Source organism: Bufo gargarizans, chromosome 4, assembly GCF_014858855.1.
Source record: "Bufo gargarizans isolate SCDJY-AF-19 chromosome 4, ASM1485885v1, whole genome shotgun sequence".
Taxonomy (NCBI): Eukaryota; Metazoa; Chordata; class Amphibia; order Anura; family Bufonidae; genus Bufo; species Bufo gargarizans.
The window spans coordinates 218,863,384-218,880,170 of NC_058083.1; the positions used below are offsets into that span (position 1 = coordinate 218,863,384).

At 43.9% G+C, this 16,787-nt stretch overlaps 1 protein-coding gene across 2 annotated transcripts in view; it reads right to left on the reverse strand.

Moving 5' to 3' along the window:
* The window catches only part of ERICH1 (glutamate rich 1), a 76,687-nt gene that overhangs the window by 32,073 nt on the left and 27,827 nt on the right, over positions 1-16,787 (reverse strand). For both annotated transcript variants that reach the window (XM_044290659.1, XM_044290658.1), the window contains one exon: positions 14,577-14,699. In XM_044290659.1, the coding sequence (XP_044146594.1) occupies positions 14,577-14,699 (123 nt within the window). The remainder of the gene's footprint in view (positions 1-14,576; positions 14,700-16,787) is intronic.

Consider the following 16,787-nt stretch of genomic DNA (forward strand, 5'->3'; position numbering starts at 1 on the left):
GAACGATCGCCGCTGGCAGGCTGTAGATCCCTTCGCTTACCTGCACTTCCTGTGAACGCGCCTCGCGATATGACGCTTAGATGCATGACTCTGCCTGAGACAGCCACCTCTGGACCGCGATCCTGCGTTAGGCGGTCCGGAGGCGGTTAAATGAAAGGTTATTTTCTGATGACACATTCACTTTAAGGGAGTTTTCCAGGAGTTCAAAGTTCATTGCTTATCCTCAGGATATGTCACCAATATCTAATTGGTGGGCGGTCCAACTACCGCCATACCTGCCGATTTGCTGTTTAAAGAGGCTGCGGAGATCCAGTGAGCGCTATGGCCTCATCACTGCATACCAAGCACAGTGCCACAGATTGTGTAGTGGCTGTGCTTGGTATTGCAGCCCAGGTCCATTTACTTGAACTGAAAATAGGGTATGTGACTAATGAACGTGACGTGATGTCACTGCCCTAGGAAGAGGCCACATCAGTCATTGGAGCATCGTTGCTTCTTCAAATAGCGGCGGTGGTGCCAGGAGTCGGACCCTATTAATCAGATACTGATAATCTAACCAGGTGGTAGATCATCAATATTGAATGCCCCCCAAAACACCTTTATGATGTACAGTACAGACCAAAAGTTTGGACACACCTTCTCATTCAAAGAGTTTTCTTTATTTTCATGACTATGAAAATTGTAGATTCACACTGAAGGCATCAACACTATGAATTAACACATGTGGAATTATATACATAACAAAAAAGTGTGAAACAACTGAAAATATGTCATATTCTAGGTCAGTGATGGCGAACCTTTTACAGACCGAGTGCCCAAACTGCAACATAAACCCACTTATTTATCGCAAAGTGCCAACACAGCAATTTACTACAGTCCAATATAGTATATCTTCCATGTACTTAATCATTTATTTACAATATCCTGCCTACATTCAGTGCGCTGCCTGTGCCGTTCATAGTGCGCCCTGCGCTGCTGAATGGCAGGTAAAGTCTAAGGCATATACACCATAGACTTTTTCCAGGGTGTGGGTGCCCACAGAGAGGGCTCTGAGTGCCGCCTCTGGCACCCGTGCCATAGGTTCGCCATCACTGTTCTAGGTTCTTCAAAGTAGCCACCTTTTGCTTTGATTACTGCTTTGCACTTTCTTGGCATTCTCTTGATGATCTTCAAGAGGTAGTCACCTGAAATGGTCTTCCAACAGTCTTGAAGGAGTTCCCAGAGATGCCTAGCACTTGTTGGCCCTTTTGCCTTCACTCTACGGTCCAGCTCACCCCAAACCATCTCGATTGGGTTCAAGTCTGTGGAGGCCAGGTCATCTGGCGCAGCACCCATCACACTCTTTCATGGTCAAATAGCCCTTACACAGCCTGGAGGTGTGTTTGGGGGTCATTGTCCGGTTGAAAAATAAATGATGGTCCAACTAAACGCAAACCGGATGGAATAGCCTGCCGCTGCAAGATGCTGTGGTAGCCATGCTGGTTCAGTATGCCTTCAATTTTGAATAAATCCCCAACAGTGTCACCAGCAAAGCACCCCCACACTATCACACCTCCTCCATGCTTCATGGTGGGAACCAGGCATGTAGAGTCCATCCGTTCACCTTTTCTGCGTCGCACAAAGACACAGTGGTTGGAACCAAAGATCTTAAATTTGGACTCATCAGACCAAAGCACAGATTTCCACTGGTCTAATGTCCATTCCTTGTGTTCTTTAGCCCAAACAAGTCTCTTCTGCTTGTTGCCTGTCCTTAGCAGTGGTTTCCTAGCAGATATTCTACCATGAAGGCCTGATTCACACAGTCTCCTCTTAACAGTTGTTCTAGAGATGTGTCTGCTGCTAGAACTCTGTCTGGCATTGACCTGGTCTCTAATCTGAGCTGCTGTTAACCTGCGAATTCTGAGGCTGGTGACTCATATGAACTTATCCTCCGCAGCAGAGGTGACTCTTGGTCTTCCTTTCCTGGGGCGGTCCGCATGTGAGCCAGTTTCTTTGTAGCGCTTGATGGTTTTTGTGACTGCACTTGGGGACACTTTCAAAGTTTTCCCAATTTTTCGGACTGGCTGACCTTCATGTCTTAAAGTAATGATGGCCACTCGTTTTTCTTTACTTAGCGGCTTTTTTCTTGCCATAATACATATTCTAACAGTCTATTCAGTAGGACTATCAGCTGTGTATCCACCTGACTTCTCCACAATGCAACTGATGGTCCCAACCCCATTTATAAGGCAAGAAATCCCACTTATTAAACCTGACAGGGCACACCTGTGAAGTGAAAACCATTCAGGCGACTACCTCTTTAAGCTCATCAAGAGAATGCCAAGAGTGTGCAAAGCAGTAATCAAAGCAAAAAGGTGGCTACTTTGAAGAACCTAGAATATGACATATTTTCAGTTGTTTCACACTTTTCTGTTATGTATATAATTCCACATGTGTTAATTCATAGTGTTGATGCCTTCAGTGTGAATCTACAATTTTCATAGTCATGAAAATAAAGAAAACTCTTTGAATGAGAAGGTGTGTCCAAACTTTTGGTCTGTACTGTGATATATATATATATTGATGCTGTTCAGCTGTAACTGACAATGCATGTCACCCTGTACGTAGTAAAGAATGTAAGTTCAGTACTTTGTAAGGAAATCTAAGTTGGAGAATTGCTACATATTTTTTTTTTTTCATTAGTGGCAGAAGTACTTTTGGTCTGTACTGTATCTGGTGTCACTATTTTCCTGTGAATTACGTTCTAACTCACCTCTGTGTTCACTGTAGCACTGGAATTCTGTTCATGAACTACAGGCATCAAAATAAAATTAGTAATAGGTTTGCAACTGAAATACGTTTGCTAAGCCCTCTCTCCAGATGTACAAAAACTAAGTAAGATTTCACTTAAAATAGCATTTCTCTACTGTTATTTACAGCAGCAGTGTGCATTACAGAGCAGCGTATAAGCCATAGAGAGCAGCCTGCCATATTATACTGCAATTCGCTACCGGTTTCAAATTGAAAGTTAAAGGGGTTCTGCACTTTCATTTAACTGATGATCTATCCTCTGGAAAAGTTCAAAGGGGTATGAATACTTTTTCAGGGCACAATATATATTGTCTTTGGACTGGCCACATGGTAGCTCACATGCATACCCAGGGAGTTAAGACTGCAAACATCTGACTTTCAGATATCCATGAAACATTCAATATCATACATTGATACACTGACAAAAAATATATAACGCACCAAGAAGGACTTGTTGGAATGGAATGAAACTTTCTATGTGTGACTGTATAAGTGTATTGGAAAAAACTGTACAAATAAAAGGAGGCTCTAGTACCCTTTTGGGCGCCTTTAGACTGGGTACAAGATGAAATATGGTTGGGCATGGAGGCATACAGGTTCTGTATGGGATCCTGCGGTCCATTTGCCCACAAATGTTGCAGCTGGGTCTGCAGATTCTGCACATTCATAGGTTGCTGAAGTTGGCATCTCTGCTGGTCCATAAATGCTTGATTGGCAATAAATCTGGGCACCAGGCAGGCCAAGGAGATGTTACAATTTGGCAGAGATATTCCTGGGAAACCCTTGCTGTGTGTGGGTGAGCATTAGGCCTCATGCACACGACCGTTGTTCTGGTCCGCATCTGAGCCGCAGTTTTTACGGCTCGGGTGCGGACCTATTCACTTCAATAGGGCTGCAAAAGATGCAGACAGCACTCCGTTTGATGTACGCATCCGTTGCCCCGCAAAATAAATATAAAATGTCCTATACTTGTCCGTTTTGCGGACAAGAATAGGCATTTCTACAATGGGCGGCTTGTTCCGTTCCACAAATTGCGGAAGGTTCACGGGCGGCTTCTGTGTTTTGCGGATCCGCAATTTGCGGATCGCAAAAAACGGACCGGTCGTGTGCATGTTGCCTTATCCTGCTGAAAAATGCGATTTGGGAGCCCAGGAAGCCAAAGGAATGCACATATCTCTGAGCTGTTAAGAGTCCCTCATATCACCACTAGGGGTGACCGTCATATGCAGTGACTCCCCAGATCACTACACCAGCATTTGGGGCACTGTGTCGTTCCACGGTAAAGGCAGGACTGAAGCACTTACCGTACGTGTAGGAAATAGATGGAGCGGCTGCCTGGTCTGGTCTGAGAGAGGGATCTTGACTAGCTGCAGGAGTGAGGGTTCCCTCATCGATTTCATTGGGAAGAGCCCCCCACTGCCATCTTGATCTCGCACGACCTCCGGTCACCATGCATGGGATTTCACCGGATCTTTAATCAAGATGGCGACAGCGGGCTCTTCCCAATCAAATGGATGAGTGTGGTGCGACCATGCCCCCCCCCCCCCATGCCCTACTCTTAAAGGCAGTGGAAGCTCATCAGCAGTCTCACCTGGCCTCATTGGAGGTGTACCCTTGCATACAAGGAATACATTTTTGTGGGATAACCCCGATGGACCATCTATAAAGTGGGGAGGAGGCATTGTCCACCAGGCAGAACAATTCATCTCTGGCTTCCAATTAACAGATCTGTTTGTAAGGTAGATATGTGGCTACTAAAACCCTCATGTCATGGGGGAAACAGTGGGTTAAAATCTTGCTTGCTCAATTCTTGCTTCCCTTCATGGCAGACTTTGGGGTACAGTCAGGGATTCACTGCATTATGTCAATGGCAGCTAAGTACCGTATATACCGGCGTATAAAGCGACTTTTGAGCCCTAGAAAATATTTTCTAGAGTGGGGGGGTCGTCTTATACGCCGGGTATGGCGGGCAATGCAGTGCCGGGACTAGGGCTGAAACGATTCTTCGAATAATTCGATTAAATCGAGTCAAAAAAATCCTCGATGCAGTTTCCCTGCTTTGAGGAATCGTTTACATCACGTGATCACGGAGCGGGAGTGAAATTAAGCGCCTCACTCACCGCTTCTGTGTCCTCCGGAGTTCAAAGAGATGGCACAGCCCTACAGGCAGGACTTTGCGTAATGCGCAGTTGCGCACATACGTCGTCAGCACGCTGGCTAACGATGTGTCTGTGACATCACATAAGGTCCCAGTGCATGCTGGGATGAAGACGGTCTCCATGTGTCTGCGGCTGCGCCCCCCTCCTCACTAGTGCCAGTGCAATTAGGTAATTTAAGTTAACAGCACTAGAGGCACGCCAGGGGAGAGGGGAGGGGGGAATCGGGGGCACTCACTGTATATTGATATTGAAAGGCAGATGGAGAGTGGTTAATGGAGACACTACCTTGGCATGTATAAAGTTATTGGTTTAGAGAGGGGTTAATGAAGGCACCTCCAAGGTGCTTTCATTAACCCCTCCAAACCAATAACTTTATACATGCCCATTGGCAAGGTGCTTCCATTAACCCCTCCAAACCAATAACTTTATACAAGTTATTGGTTTGGAGGGGTTAATGGAAGCACCTTGGCAATGGGCATGTATAAAGTTATTAACCCCTTCAAACCAATAACTTTATACATGCCCATTGCCAAGGTGCTTCCATTAACCCCTCCAAAGTAAACCAATAACTATATACAGCCAAGCCAACATATGTGTGCAATTATTTGCTATACCATACACCACTGTAAGAAATAAAAATATTGTTTTTATAAAGAAAAACTTAATTACGTACGTCATTTTAAGAAGGTTTTTCTTATTAGATTACTCGATGAATCGAGAAATATAAATCGATAGAATACTCGACTACTAAAATATTCGTTTACTGCAGCCCTAGCCGGGATGCCCGAATTATCAACAGAGAGCCCGGGCTATTGCCTTGTATCCCCAGCAGCTGAGAGCTGCGATGTAACCCACGGCATATGCCCCCCCCCCCTGCGCTGTACCTTGTATACCGCCCCCTGCTCTGTACCTTGTATGCCTCCCCCCTGCTCTGTAGCTTGTATGCTCCTTGTACCGCCATCCTTCTGGCCGCTCGCATCTCGCTCCTACGCATGTGCGAGATTTCATGCGGCGAGCGTGGATACACGGGATCCTGGCGGCCGCTCGCATCTCGCTCCTGCGCATGTGCGAGATCTCCGTGCGGCGTATCTAAGTGCGGCGCAGATGTGCATATGTGAATGTGAATATGAAGAATAACAAAAACATGTTCAGGGTATAGGTGGCACATGTTTAGGGTCTGGGAGGCAGGGAGGGAGGACAAGGAAGGTGGTGGGATGCAGGGATGGTGGTGATACCATGGGATGGCGGTGGTACCCAGGGATGGTGGTGGGATTCAAGGATGGCAGAGGTACCCAGGGATGGTGGTGGGATGCAGTAATGTACTGCTGTGTGTTGAAAAAGGGGTAGTCTTATACGGCGAGTATATCCCAAACTCTATATTTTCCGTGTAAAAGTTGGGGGTCGTCTTATACGCCGGCATATACGGTACCACAATACCTACATACTTCAACCCCACTGTTGTCAGATCCCAAACAGAACCTGGATTTGTCACTAAAGACTAATAATGAATAAATCAATTTGTACCGCTATGTACGAATCCGATTTGTTCATCACAATAATTTACCTGTGGTAGAGGGACTGTCCTTCTACTGCAGGTAAATTGGATATTTTCTATGCAATCAGATTAAAACGGCAGCGGGTCTTGAAAGAAAATCTTAATCTTGCACACATGCAGTTAATGTGGGTAGCAGCTCATGTGCGAATATACTTATTAATGAATCCTAACCCGGGTTTGTGGCATGCACTACAATCAATTAATGAGTATATCTGCGCATGCGTCACTACTCACAGTAATGGCGCCTGCATGAGATTATGATTTTCTCGCGAGACCTGAGGCCATTTTAATCTGATAGCATAGGGAAAAAAAACAAGGGAAGGGACAGTCTCTCATATGAAGTGGTATGAACAGATCCGCTCATCACTAGCCTATACGGTTCCAGTCTGTAGCAAGCTAGGTTTCTCGTTCATAACAGTACTGCAAATGAAGGCAATGGTGGCTAGCTATCAAAAGCAGAACACGTAAAGAGTGCCGTGACACCAAATTTACTTCTGTTAAGCACCTGGAAATTGTCAGAGTACAGAGAGTCGTGTGTAATGAAGATCCCACCAGTTTCTTGATGGTGGACAATGAAACTGCTTGTGCTAGTCAGATGATCAGGCAATCCTTTCTGCTGGTGGTCTGTCTGGGCCATCCGAAGCCTGTTTACCGTGTGTGCATGCCCGCTTGTAACCACTGCTCCCAAAACCTCATAATAGTTAGGTAAGAATGGCCTACAAGGCGAGCAATTCATCAAAATTACCATCCTGCTTCTCTCAGTCCAATGATGTGCCCCCTCTCAAAGTTTGTATAGTGCATCGTAGAGACATGTCTAGCAATCAACGATCTCTCGCCAAGAGGTACACTACCCAAAAGTAGCCTCTGACAGACTTTTTTTTTTTTTTTTTATAAGGCAGGAGGGGGAAGCACTTTTATGCTCCGTTGTGGCAAGAACCAGTGTCTAATCAGACCACACCTGTAATAATTTACATATCTGCCTCCAGAGTTTTGCAGCAATCCGACATTTCTATCTGGATGTAGTTTTTTGTCAATGAATGTCCATTCAATCTCTGTAAGAAACTTTGAACAAATAACCAGAAGTTTTCTTTAAAGGGAACCGGTCATCAACTTTATGCTGATCTCACTGCGGGCAGCATAAAATAGTGACATAAATGCTGATGTCAGCGGTGTGTCAGTCATGAGCTAAAAGTAAGTGGTTGCTGAGAACCATCATCAGAATCATTGCAGCCCAGGCCTTGAAAAGAGTCAGATCTACCTGAGAAGAGTCCTGGTTATTCCTAATCTCCTGCTCTCCTGCCCATCTGCTGATGATTGGCAGTTCTCTCCTAGAGAGAAAGGGAGAAAACTAGGTAGAAGCTGTCAGCCATCAGCAGGTGGGCAGGAGAGCAGGAATCCATGAATAACCAGGACTCTTCTCAGATGGCCGGGACTCTTTTCCAGGCCCAGTCTGCAGTGATTGTGATGTTGGTTCTCGGCAACCACTTACTTTTAACTTTTAAATGACAAAGCGCTGATATTAACTCATCTGTCTCTACTTTATTCTGCCATTAGTATGGGCAGCATAAAGTTGATGACAGGTTCCCTTTAAGAAAAGACCAACATGTTTTGCCACGTTAAACAGAACTAATCTGCAGCATAGAGAAGTCAGCAGGAAATATCACCGAAAACATACTAATATCACTGAGAAATTGGAAACCAGGACACACATCACCAATCTCATATTACTGACGTTTCCCAAGCTCCTTTTCCCTCAAGAGCTTCATCACACATAAATAATTACAACATGCAAATATAAATTAGAACAGTTTTATTTTTCTCTGCTGGACAAGCTCCATGGCACACGTCAGCTGTCATGAATAGGATAAGGGAAAAAAATGCAAGGGAAAAAGTCCTACTGACAAATAATTACTGTAAAGTACTGCACACGCTCCCAGAATCACAGCAAAATGTTGCTACATTCATCATAATATTCCTTTCCAATAAATAACCAGGGAACTACTGCATTTTCACTCTATAAAAAAGAGGAATTAAAAAAAAATAAAAAAAAAATAAAAAATCAGACCTCAGCTCAGAGCCCCAATTAGACCCTCAATGTTAATAAGACACCTAATCAAACCTCAGATCAGACCCCCATGTTACAAAGAGTGCATCTTATAGGGCGAAAAATTTGGTAGATTGCTTCCTTCCAACAATACCATGCTACTGTACATCGGGCCATGTAAAGTGGTCTTTAGGCCTTAACTACATAGAAACTTTAGTTCTGCAAGACTGCAACTGAAGCATGCATAGAAAAGCACTAAGTACTTCTGCACGAATGAAAAAAAAAAAAATATGTATCAATTCTCCAACTTAGATTTCCTTACAAAGAACTGAACTTACATTCTTTACTACGTACAGGGTGACATGCATTGTCAGTTACAGCTGAACAGCATCAGTATATATGAAAAAACACAGTACAGACCAAAAGTTTGGACACACCTTCTCATTCAAAGAGTTTTCTTTATTTTCATGACTATGAAGATTGGAGATTCACACTGAAGGCATCAAAACTATGAATTAACACATGTGGAATTATATACATAACAAAAAAGTGTGAAACAGAAAATATGTCATATTCTCGGTTCTTCAAAGTAGCCACCTTTTGCTTTGATTACTGCTTTGCACACTCTTGGCATTCTCTTGATGAGCTTCAAGAAGTAGTCACCTGAAATGGTCTTCCAACAGTCTTGAAGGAGTTCCCAGAGATTCTTAACACTTGTTGGCCCTTTTGCCTTCACTCTGCGGTCCAGCTCACCCCAAACCATCTCGATTGGGTTCAGGTCCGGTGACTGTGGAGGCCAGGTCATCTGGCGCAGCACCCCATCACTCTCCTTCATGGTCAAATAGCCTTTACACAGCCTGGAGGTGTGTTTGGGGTCATTGTCCTGTTGAAAAATAAATGATGGTCCAACTAAACGCAAACCGGATGGAATAGCATGCCGCTGCAAGATGCTATGGTAGGCATGCTGGTTCAGTATGCCTTCAATTTTGAATAAATCCCCAACAGTGTCACCAGTAAAGCACCCCCACACCATCACACCTCCTCCTCCATGCTTCACGGTGGGAACCAGGCATGTAGAGTCCATCCGGTCACCTTTTCTGCGTCCCACAAAAACACGGTGGTTGGAACCAAAGATCTCAAATTTGGACTCATCAGACCAAAGCACAGATTTCCACTGATCTAATGTCCATTCCTTGTTTTCTTTAGCCCAAACAAGTCTCTTCTGCTTGTTGCCTGTCCTTAGCAGTGGTTTCCTAGCAGATATTCTACCATGAAGGCCTGATTCACACAGTCTCCTCTTAACAGTTGTTTTAGAGATGTGTCTGCTGCTAGAACTCTGTGTGGCATTGACCTGGTCTCTAATCTGAGCTGCTGTTAACCTGCGATTTCTGAGGCTGGTGACTCAGATGAACTTATCCTCCGCAGCAGAGGTGACTCTTGGGGCTGCACTTGGGGACACTTTCAAAGTTTTCCTAATTTTTCGGACTGACTGACCTTCATTTCTTAAAGTAATGATGGCCACTAATTTTTCTTTACTTAGAATTTGTATTATGGCAAGAAAAAAGCAGCTAACAGTCTATTCAGTAGGACTATCAGCTGTGTATCCACCTGACTTCTCCACAACGCAACTGATGGTCCCAACCCCATTTATAAGGCAAGAAATCCCACTTATTAAACCTGACAGGGCACACCTGTGAAGTGAAAACCATTTCAGGTGACTACCTCTTGAAGCTCATCAAGAGAATGCCAAGAGTGTGCAAAGCAGTAATCAAAGCAAAAGGTGGCTACTTTGAGGAACCTGGAATATGACATATTTTCAGATGTTTCACACTTTTTTGTTATGTATATAATTCCACATGTGTTAATTCATAGTTTTGATGCCTTCAGTGTGAAATAGTTATGAGCCTCCTATTGGATAATTACTGCATGGGCGATTATCTTTCAGCTGGCAACAAGTTATTTAACCCCAACTGGTGCAATGAGTTGCTTCTCATTTCTTAAACAACCATGTCGAAAGACACATCTCGTGGTCGTGGAAAATATGCAAGTCTGTTTGAGAAGGGTCAAATCATTGGCATGCATCAAGCAGAGAAAACATCTAAGGAGACTGCAGAAACGACTAAAATTGGGTTAAAAACTGTCCAACGCATTATTAAAAACTGGAAGGATAGTGGGGACCCATCGTATTTGAGGAAGAAATGTAGCAGGGAAAAAATCCTGAATAATCGTGATCGGCGATCACTTAAACGTTTAGTGAAATCAAATCGAAGAAAAACAGTAGAACTCAGGGCTATGTTTAATAGTGAAAGTAAGAGCATTTCCATATGCACAATGCGAAGGGAACTCAAGGGATTGTGACTGAACAGCTGTGTAGCCGTAAGAAAACCACTAATGAGTGAGGCAAACCAGAAAAAAAGGCTTCAATTTGCTAGGGAGCATAAAGATTGGACTCTGGAGCAATGGAAGAAGGTCATGTGGTCTGACGAGTCCAGATTTACCCTGTTCCAGAGTGATGGGTGCATCAGGGTAAGAAGAGAGGCAGATGAAGTGATGCACCCATCGTGCCTAGTGCCTACTGTACAAGCCTGTGGAGGCAGCGCTATGATCTGGGGTTACTGCAGTTGGTCAGGTCTAGGTTCAGCACCAGTACGTGCTCCAAGAATGAGGTCAGCCGACTACCTGAACATACTGAGTGACCAGGTTATTCCATCAATGGATTTTTTCTTCCCTGATGGCACAGACATATTCCAAGATGACAATGCCAGGATTCATCGGACTCAAATTGTGAAAGAGTGGTTCAGGGAGCATGAGACATCATTTTCACACATGGATTGGCCACCACAGGGTCCAGACCTTAACCCTATTGAGAATCTTTGGATGTGCTGGAGAAGGCTTTGTGAAGCAGTCAGACTCTACCATCATCAATGCAAGATCTTGGTGAAAGATTAATGCAACACTGGATGGAAATAAATCTTGTGACAATGCAGAAGCTTATCTGTCACTGCTGTGCGATGCCAGAAGATGTTAGTCGCCACTTGGCCAGGAGCACAGGATCAGGGAGCTGGTCACCTCCTATAACGTCCCTAATCTGACCCTGACTCCTAGCTGTATGAGCCGACCCTGATGATGGGAGGGCTCATACTCCGGAACCTTTAAGCCCCTACTAGCCCTCAGGGTGGCCCTTACTAGGAGCAGGGTAAGACGACCTGTTCCTCCTGGATACGGAGGAACGGGAGTCTCACTGTCTAAGCTGCAAGGAAGGGGAGACATATACAGACATATAGATATGGCAGGTGAACAACACTAGTTCCAAACTAACCTGCCACAGCCTTGCTGACTAGAACCCATGGGCGTGACACTCCCACCCCTCAAAGCCCCCCACCAAAAAAAAGGGAAACTAGTGAGGGACCTATCAAGAGGATAGGAGAAGGGGAATCAGCGTCATAACATGCGCGTCTCCCCAGAACTGCTGCCGGCCCCTGAAACACACAGGAACCAGGAGCAGACTGCCAGGCTCTGGAGCAACACACAGGAACCGGAGACCAGCAAATAAACAGCCCGGGGAGACCGCACTGACACTGCGTCCACTCTCCACTCACATCCCCAATCCAGTCGCTGCCAGCAGACACTCCTAACCAGCACGCAGCCGGAACACTACCGGAATGCTGCCAGCAGACGACCAAAGATAGGAACATGGAGAGGGACGAGGGATCACCAACACAGAAGGTAAGGTGGCGGGGAATAAGCCACCAACCGTGCCGTTAACAATGATCCCCAAAACGCTCTCCCTCCGGAGAACGCGCATGCACCTCAAAAGGAGATAGCGAAGCATGCTGCATCCTCTTTCGAAGGTGGTCATGTCCCCTCACTATTATAGGGTGTTCAGGTGTCATACAGTCGAGGCACAAGGGCATGCAATTATCTATCATAGAGATCTTTGCATTGGCTGAGAAGTCAGGGAGAGTGCTAGGGCTTTTACAGGGCTCACCCTTCTGTTCCTTAGTTTCGGAACTTCATTTGTTGTCTTCTAGTTTTCTGCAACACCGTCCGTGACATTATCGAAACAATGCCACAGCGAATGCGTGCCGTAATCAAAGCTAAAGGCTTTTTTTTGGACAGGCAATGTGTGTATATATATATATATATATATATATATATATATATATATATATATATACAGACGTGGACAAAATTGTTGGTACCCTTTGGTCAATGAAAGAAAAAGTCACAATGGTCACAGAAATAACTTTAATCTGACAAAAGTAATAATAAATTAAAATTCTATAAATGTTAACCAATGAAAGTCAGACATTGTTTTTCAACCATGCTTCAACAGAATTATGTAAAAAAATAAACTCATGAAACAGGCATGGACAAAAATGATGGTACCCCTAGAAAACACAGAACATAATGTGACCAAAGGGACATGTTAATTCAAGGTGTGTCCACTAATTAGCATCACAGGTGTCTACAACCTTGTAATCAGCCATTGGGCCTATATATATGGCTCCAGGTAATCACTGTGTTGTTTGGTGATATGGTGTGTACCACACTCGACATGGACCAGAGGAAGCAAAGGAAAGAGCTGTCTCAAGAGATCAGAAAGAAAATTATAGACAAGCATGTTAAAGGTAAAGGCTATAAGACCATCTCCAAGCAACTAGATGTTCCTGTGAGTACAGTTGCACATATTATTCATAAGTTTAAGATCCATGGGACTGTAGCCAACCTCCCTGGACGTGGCCGCAGGAGGAAAATTGATGACAAATCTAAGAGACGGATAATCCGAATGGTAACAAAAGAGCCTAGAAAGACTTCTAAAGAGATTCAAGGTGAACTTCATGCTCAAGGAACATCAGTGTCAGATCGCACCATCCGTCGTTGTTTGAGCCAAAGTGGACTACATGGGAGACGACCAAGGAGGACACCATTGTTGAAAACGAATCATAAAAAAGCAAGACTGGAATATGCCAAACTACATGTTGACAAGCCACAAAGCTTCTGGGAGAATGTCCTGTGGACAGATGAGACAAAAATCGAAGTTTTTGCCAAGGCACATCAGCTGTATGTTCACAGACGAAAAAATGAAGCATATCAAGAAAAGAACACTGTCCCTACTGTGAAACATGGAGGAGGCTCTGTTATGTTCTGGGGCTGCTTTGCTGCGTCTGGCACAGGGTGTCTTGAATCTGTGCAGGGTACAATGAAATCTCAAGACTATCAAGGAATTCTAGAGAGAAATGTACTAGCCAGTGTCAGAAAGCTTGGTCTCAGTCGCAGGTCATGGGTCTTGCAACAGGACAATGACCCAAAACACACCGCTAAAAACACCCAAGAATGGCTAAGAGGAAAAAATTGGACTATTCTAAAGTGGCCTTCTATGAGCCCTGACCTCAATCCTATTGAGCATCTTTGGAAGGAGCTGAAACATGCAGTCTGGAAAAGGCACCCTTCAAACCGGACACAACTGGAGCAGTTTGCTCATGAGGAGTGGGCCAAAATACCTGCTGAGAGGTGCAGATGTCTCATTGACAGTTACAGGAAGCGTTTGATTGCAGTGATTGCCTCAAAAGGTTGCGCAACAAAATATTAAGTTAGGGGTACCATCATTTTTGTCCATGCCTGTTTCATGAGTTTATTTTTTTACATAATTCTGTTGAAGCATGGTTGAAAAACAATGTCTGACTTTCATTGGTTAACATTTATAGAATTTTAATTTATTATTACTTTTGTCAGATTAAAGTTATTTCTGTGACCATTGTGACTTTTTCTTTCATTGACCAAAGGGTACCAACAATTTTGTCCACGTCTGTATATATATATATATCATACTTATTTTTTTATTTATCCAACTTGTCTCAAAGTTGCATGTCTATGAGGCTACTGTAGTATGAAACTGATATTTCCACTGCAAGACTAGGTTGATCACACACATTTATAAGAAGGAAATGTAAGCAGCAATAAAAATCACCCATACACTTTACCAGAAACAAAAACTTGACAGATCCAATATAACGTCATACAATACCTTCCACATCTGAATCTTCTGTGGTGGGAGAGTTGAGATCAGTTGCTGGAGGTGGAATGTAGTCATCTGGGGGAAGACTTACAGTGTATACCTTCAGGTCAGAAAGGTTCAATTTTTGAATACCTGCAGGAAGAAGAATTAATTAAAGTAAGACTAGAAGTAATGTGGAGTATGTGAACAGTACTTCTGAGGTAACTGCAAAATCTTTTTTTTTTGTTGTAAATAACAAAATCTGCTCATGAGTACAGCCATGAAAGCATGCATACTACTCCATCTTAAAATGTAATGACTACACATAATGAAAAAAGTGTTACATGTAGCATTTTTCTGTACAGTTTTGGTAAAGTCACAAACACATGATCATCAGAAATACATGCAAACTCATTCTTCTCTTCCTTTAATTATCTTTAACCCCTTCAGCCCGGAGGATTTTTCATTTTTCTTTGTTTTATGGGGGCTTGTTTTTTTTACAGGACAAGTTGTACTTTCTAACGGCACCATTTAATACTGCATACAGTACTGGGAGGCTAAAACAAAATTCTAATTTCAGTCATGGTCACTTAGCTATGCATACACATAACTATGTGCGCAGTGATCTGTACTAATCATTGATACCATTTTGGGATGTGTAGAACTTAATTTTTTTATTCAATTTTTTGTTTCACAGTTGGTGGTATGGTATAAATAATTTAATACAAGGCACCTACTAATGTATTGTGATTATCCATATTGTTTCCTTTGCTGGCTTGATTAATTTTCCATCGCATTATACACTGCTTGCTTCCATGGTTACGACCATCCTGCAATCCATCAGTGGTGGCCGTGCTTGCATACTATAGGAAAAAGTGCCAGCCTCTCTGGTGGCCAGGACCATGGGAGTTCACATAGGCTGGTACTTTTTCCTATAGTGTGCAAGCGCGGCCACCGCTGATGGATTGCAGGGTGGTCGTAACTGTGGAAACAAGCAGTGTATAACGTGATGGAAAAGTGAATCCAGCCAGCAAAGGAGGCAATATGGATAAATCCCAAAATATTACTAAGTGCCTTGTACTAACTTTCTCTACATAATAAATGCTATTTGCTGAAGTGACAAAACCCCTTTAAAGAACGCTGAATCTTCATGAAGTTGGAAAACTAGCGCATGCTTAGAGTCGACAGTCTAGCTCATGCATGGTTGCTTCTAAAGAAAGCCAAAGTCAACTTGGCTTGATTCAAATGGGATTTGACAGGCATATTACTAAAGATGCTAAATGGTCTCTACAAATGATATCCAATAATACTGAAAGTTCAACAGTTTGTCTACCTCAGAAGCCAAATTAATAAAATCAGTTTGCGGAATGGATTGTAGTACTTACGGTACATAGAAAGTTCTATTTTAGCAAACTCCACCTTGAGCCCCACTAGGCACATTTCAGTGTTCTCCTTCCTCAGCAGCTTGCACATGATTGATCTGTATTGAACTCTTTACATAAGGACATAATGATCAGGGGCGGGCTGGCCATAGACCCTACAGGGAGATTTCCCAGGGGGCCATCCAGGGACATCGCTAAAGGCTCATGGGCCCTGGTGCATGAGTTCAGCTTGGGCCCCCTTCCGTCAGTGCTTTGTGGTCAAAAACAGGAAAGCTCATAGCCTTCGTGATGCCTGAGGCATAAATTGGGGACCCATGCAAAATTCTGGATCTAATCCCTTCCCTCCAGCCAGAGGTAGAACTTGACCAGCCTGCATTTTCTATGATACCGGTGTCTTCTTATGCACCACAAGGGTCTTTGGGCCCCCTCAGGCTCCTGGGCCCGGTAGCGACAGCTACCTCTGCACCCCTTATAGCTACACCCCTGGGGCCACCCAAGCCCTCCTCTCTGCCCCTGGCAGGGTACATAAGTTTGCAATGGTAATTAACGCTGTCAGAATCATGTGCCCAGCTAGCAACCGCACTTGCCCTTCTGAATTCAACTGCTGTGGCCCGCATCTCACGTCTTAAACCACCTGCTCCAAATCTTAATCAACGACAACTGGAGGAAGAGGACAGAAAATGGCAGATATCGATGGTCACCACAGAGGGACAGCTTTTTGGGCAATATATTGTGATGCACTGTGCTATATGGTTCTGCTCGGACAGTATTTAGTGCTATGGTATTTCCGACTATGCTTATTTGAGTTGCCCTGACTTCTGTCAATTTGGACCTGCCTACAATATAGGACCACTTTCAG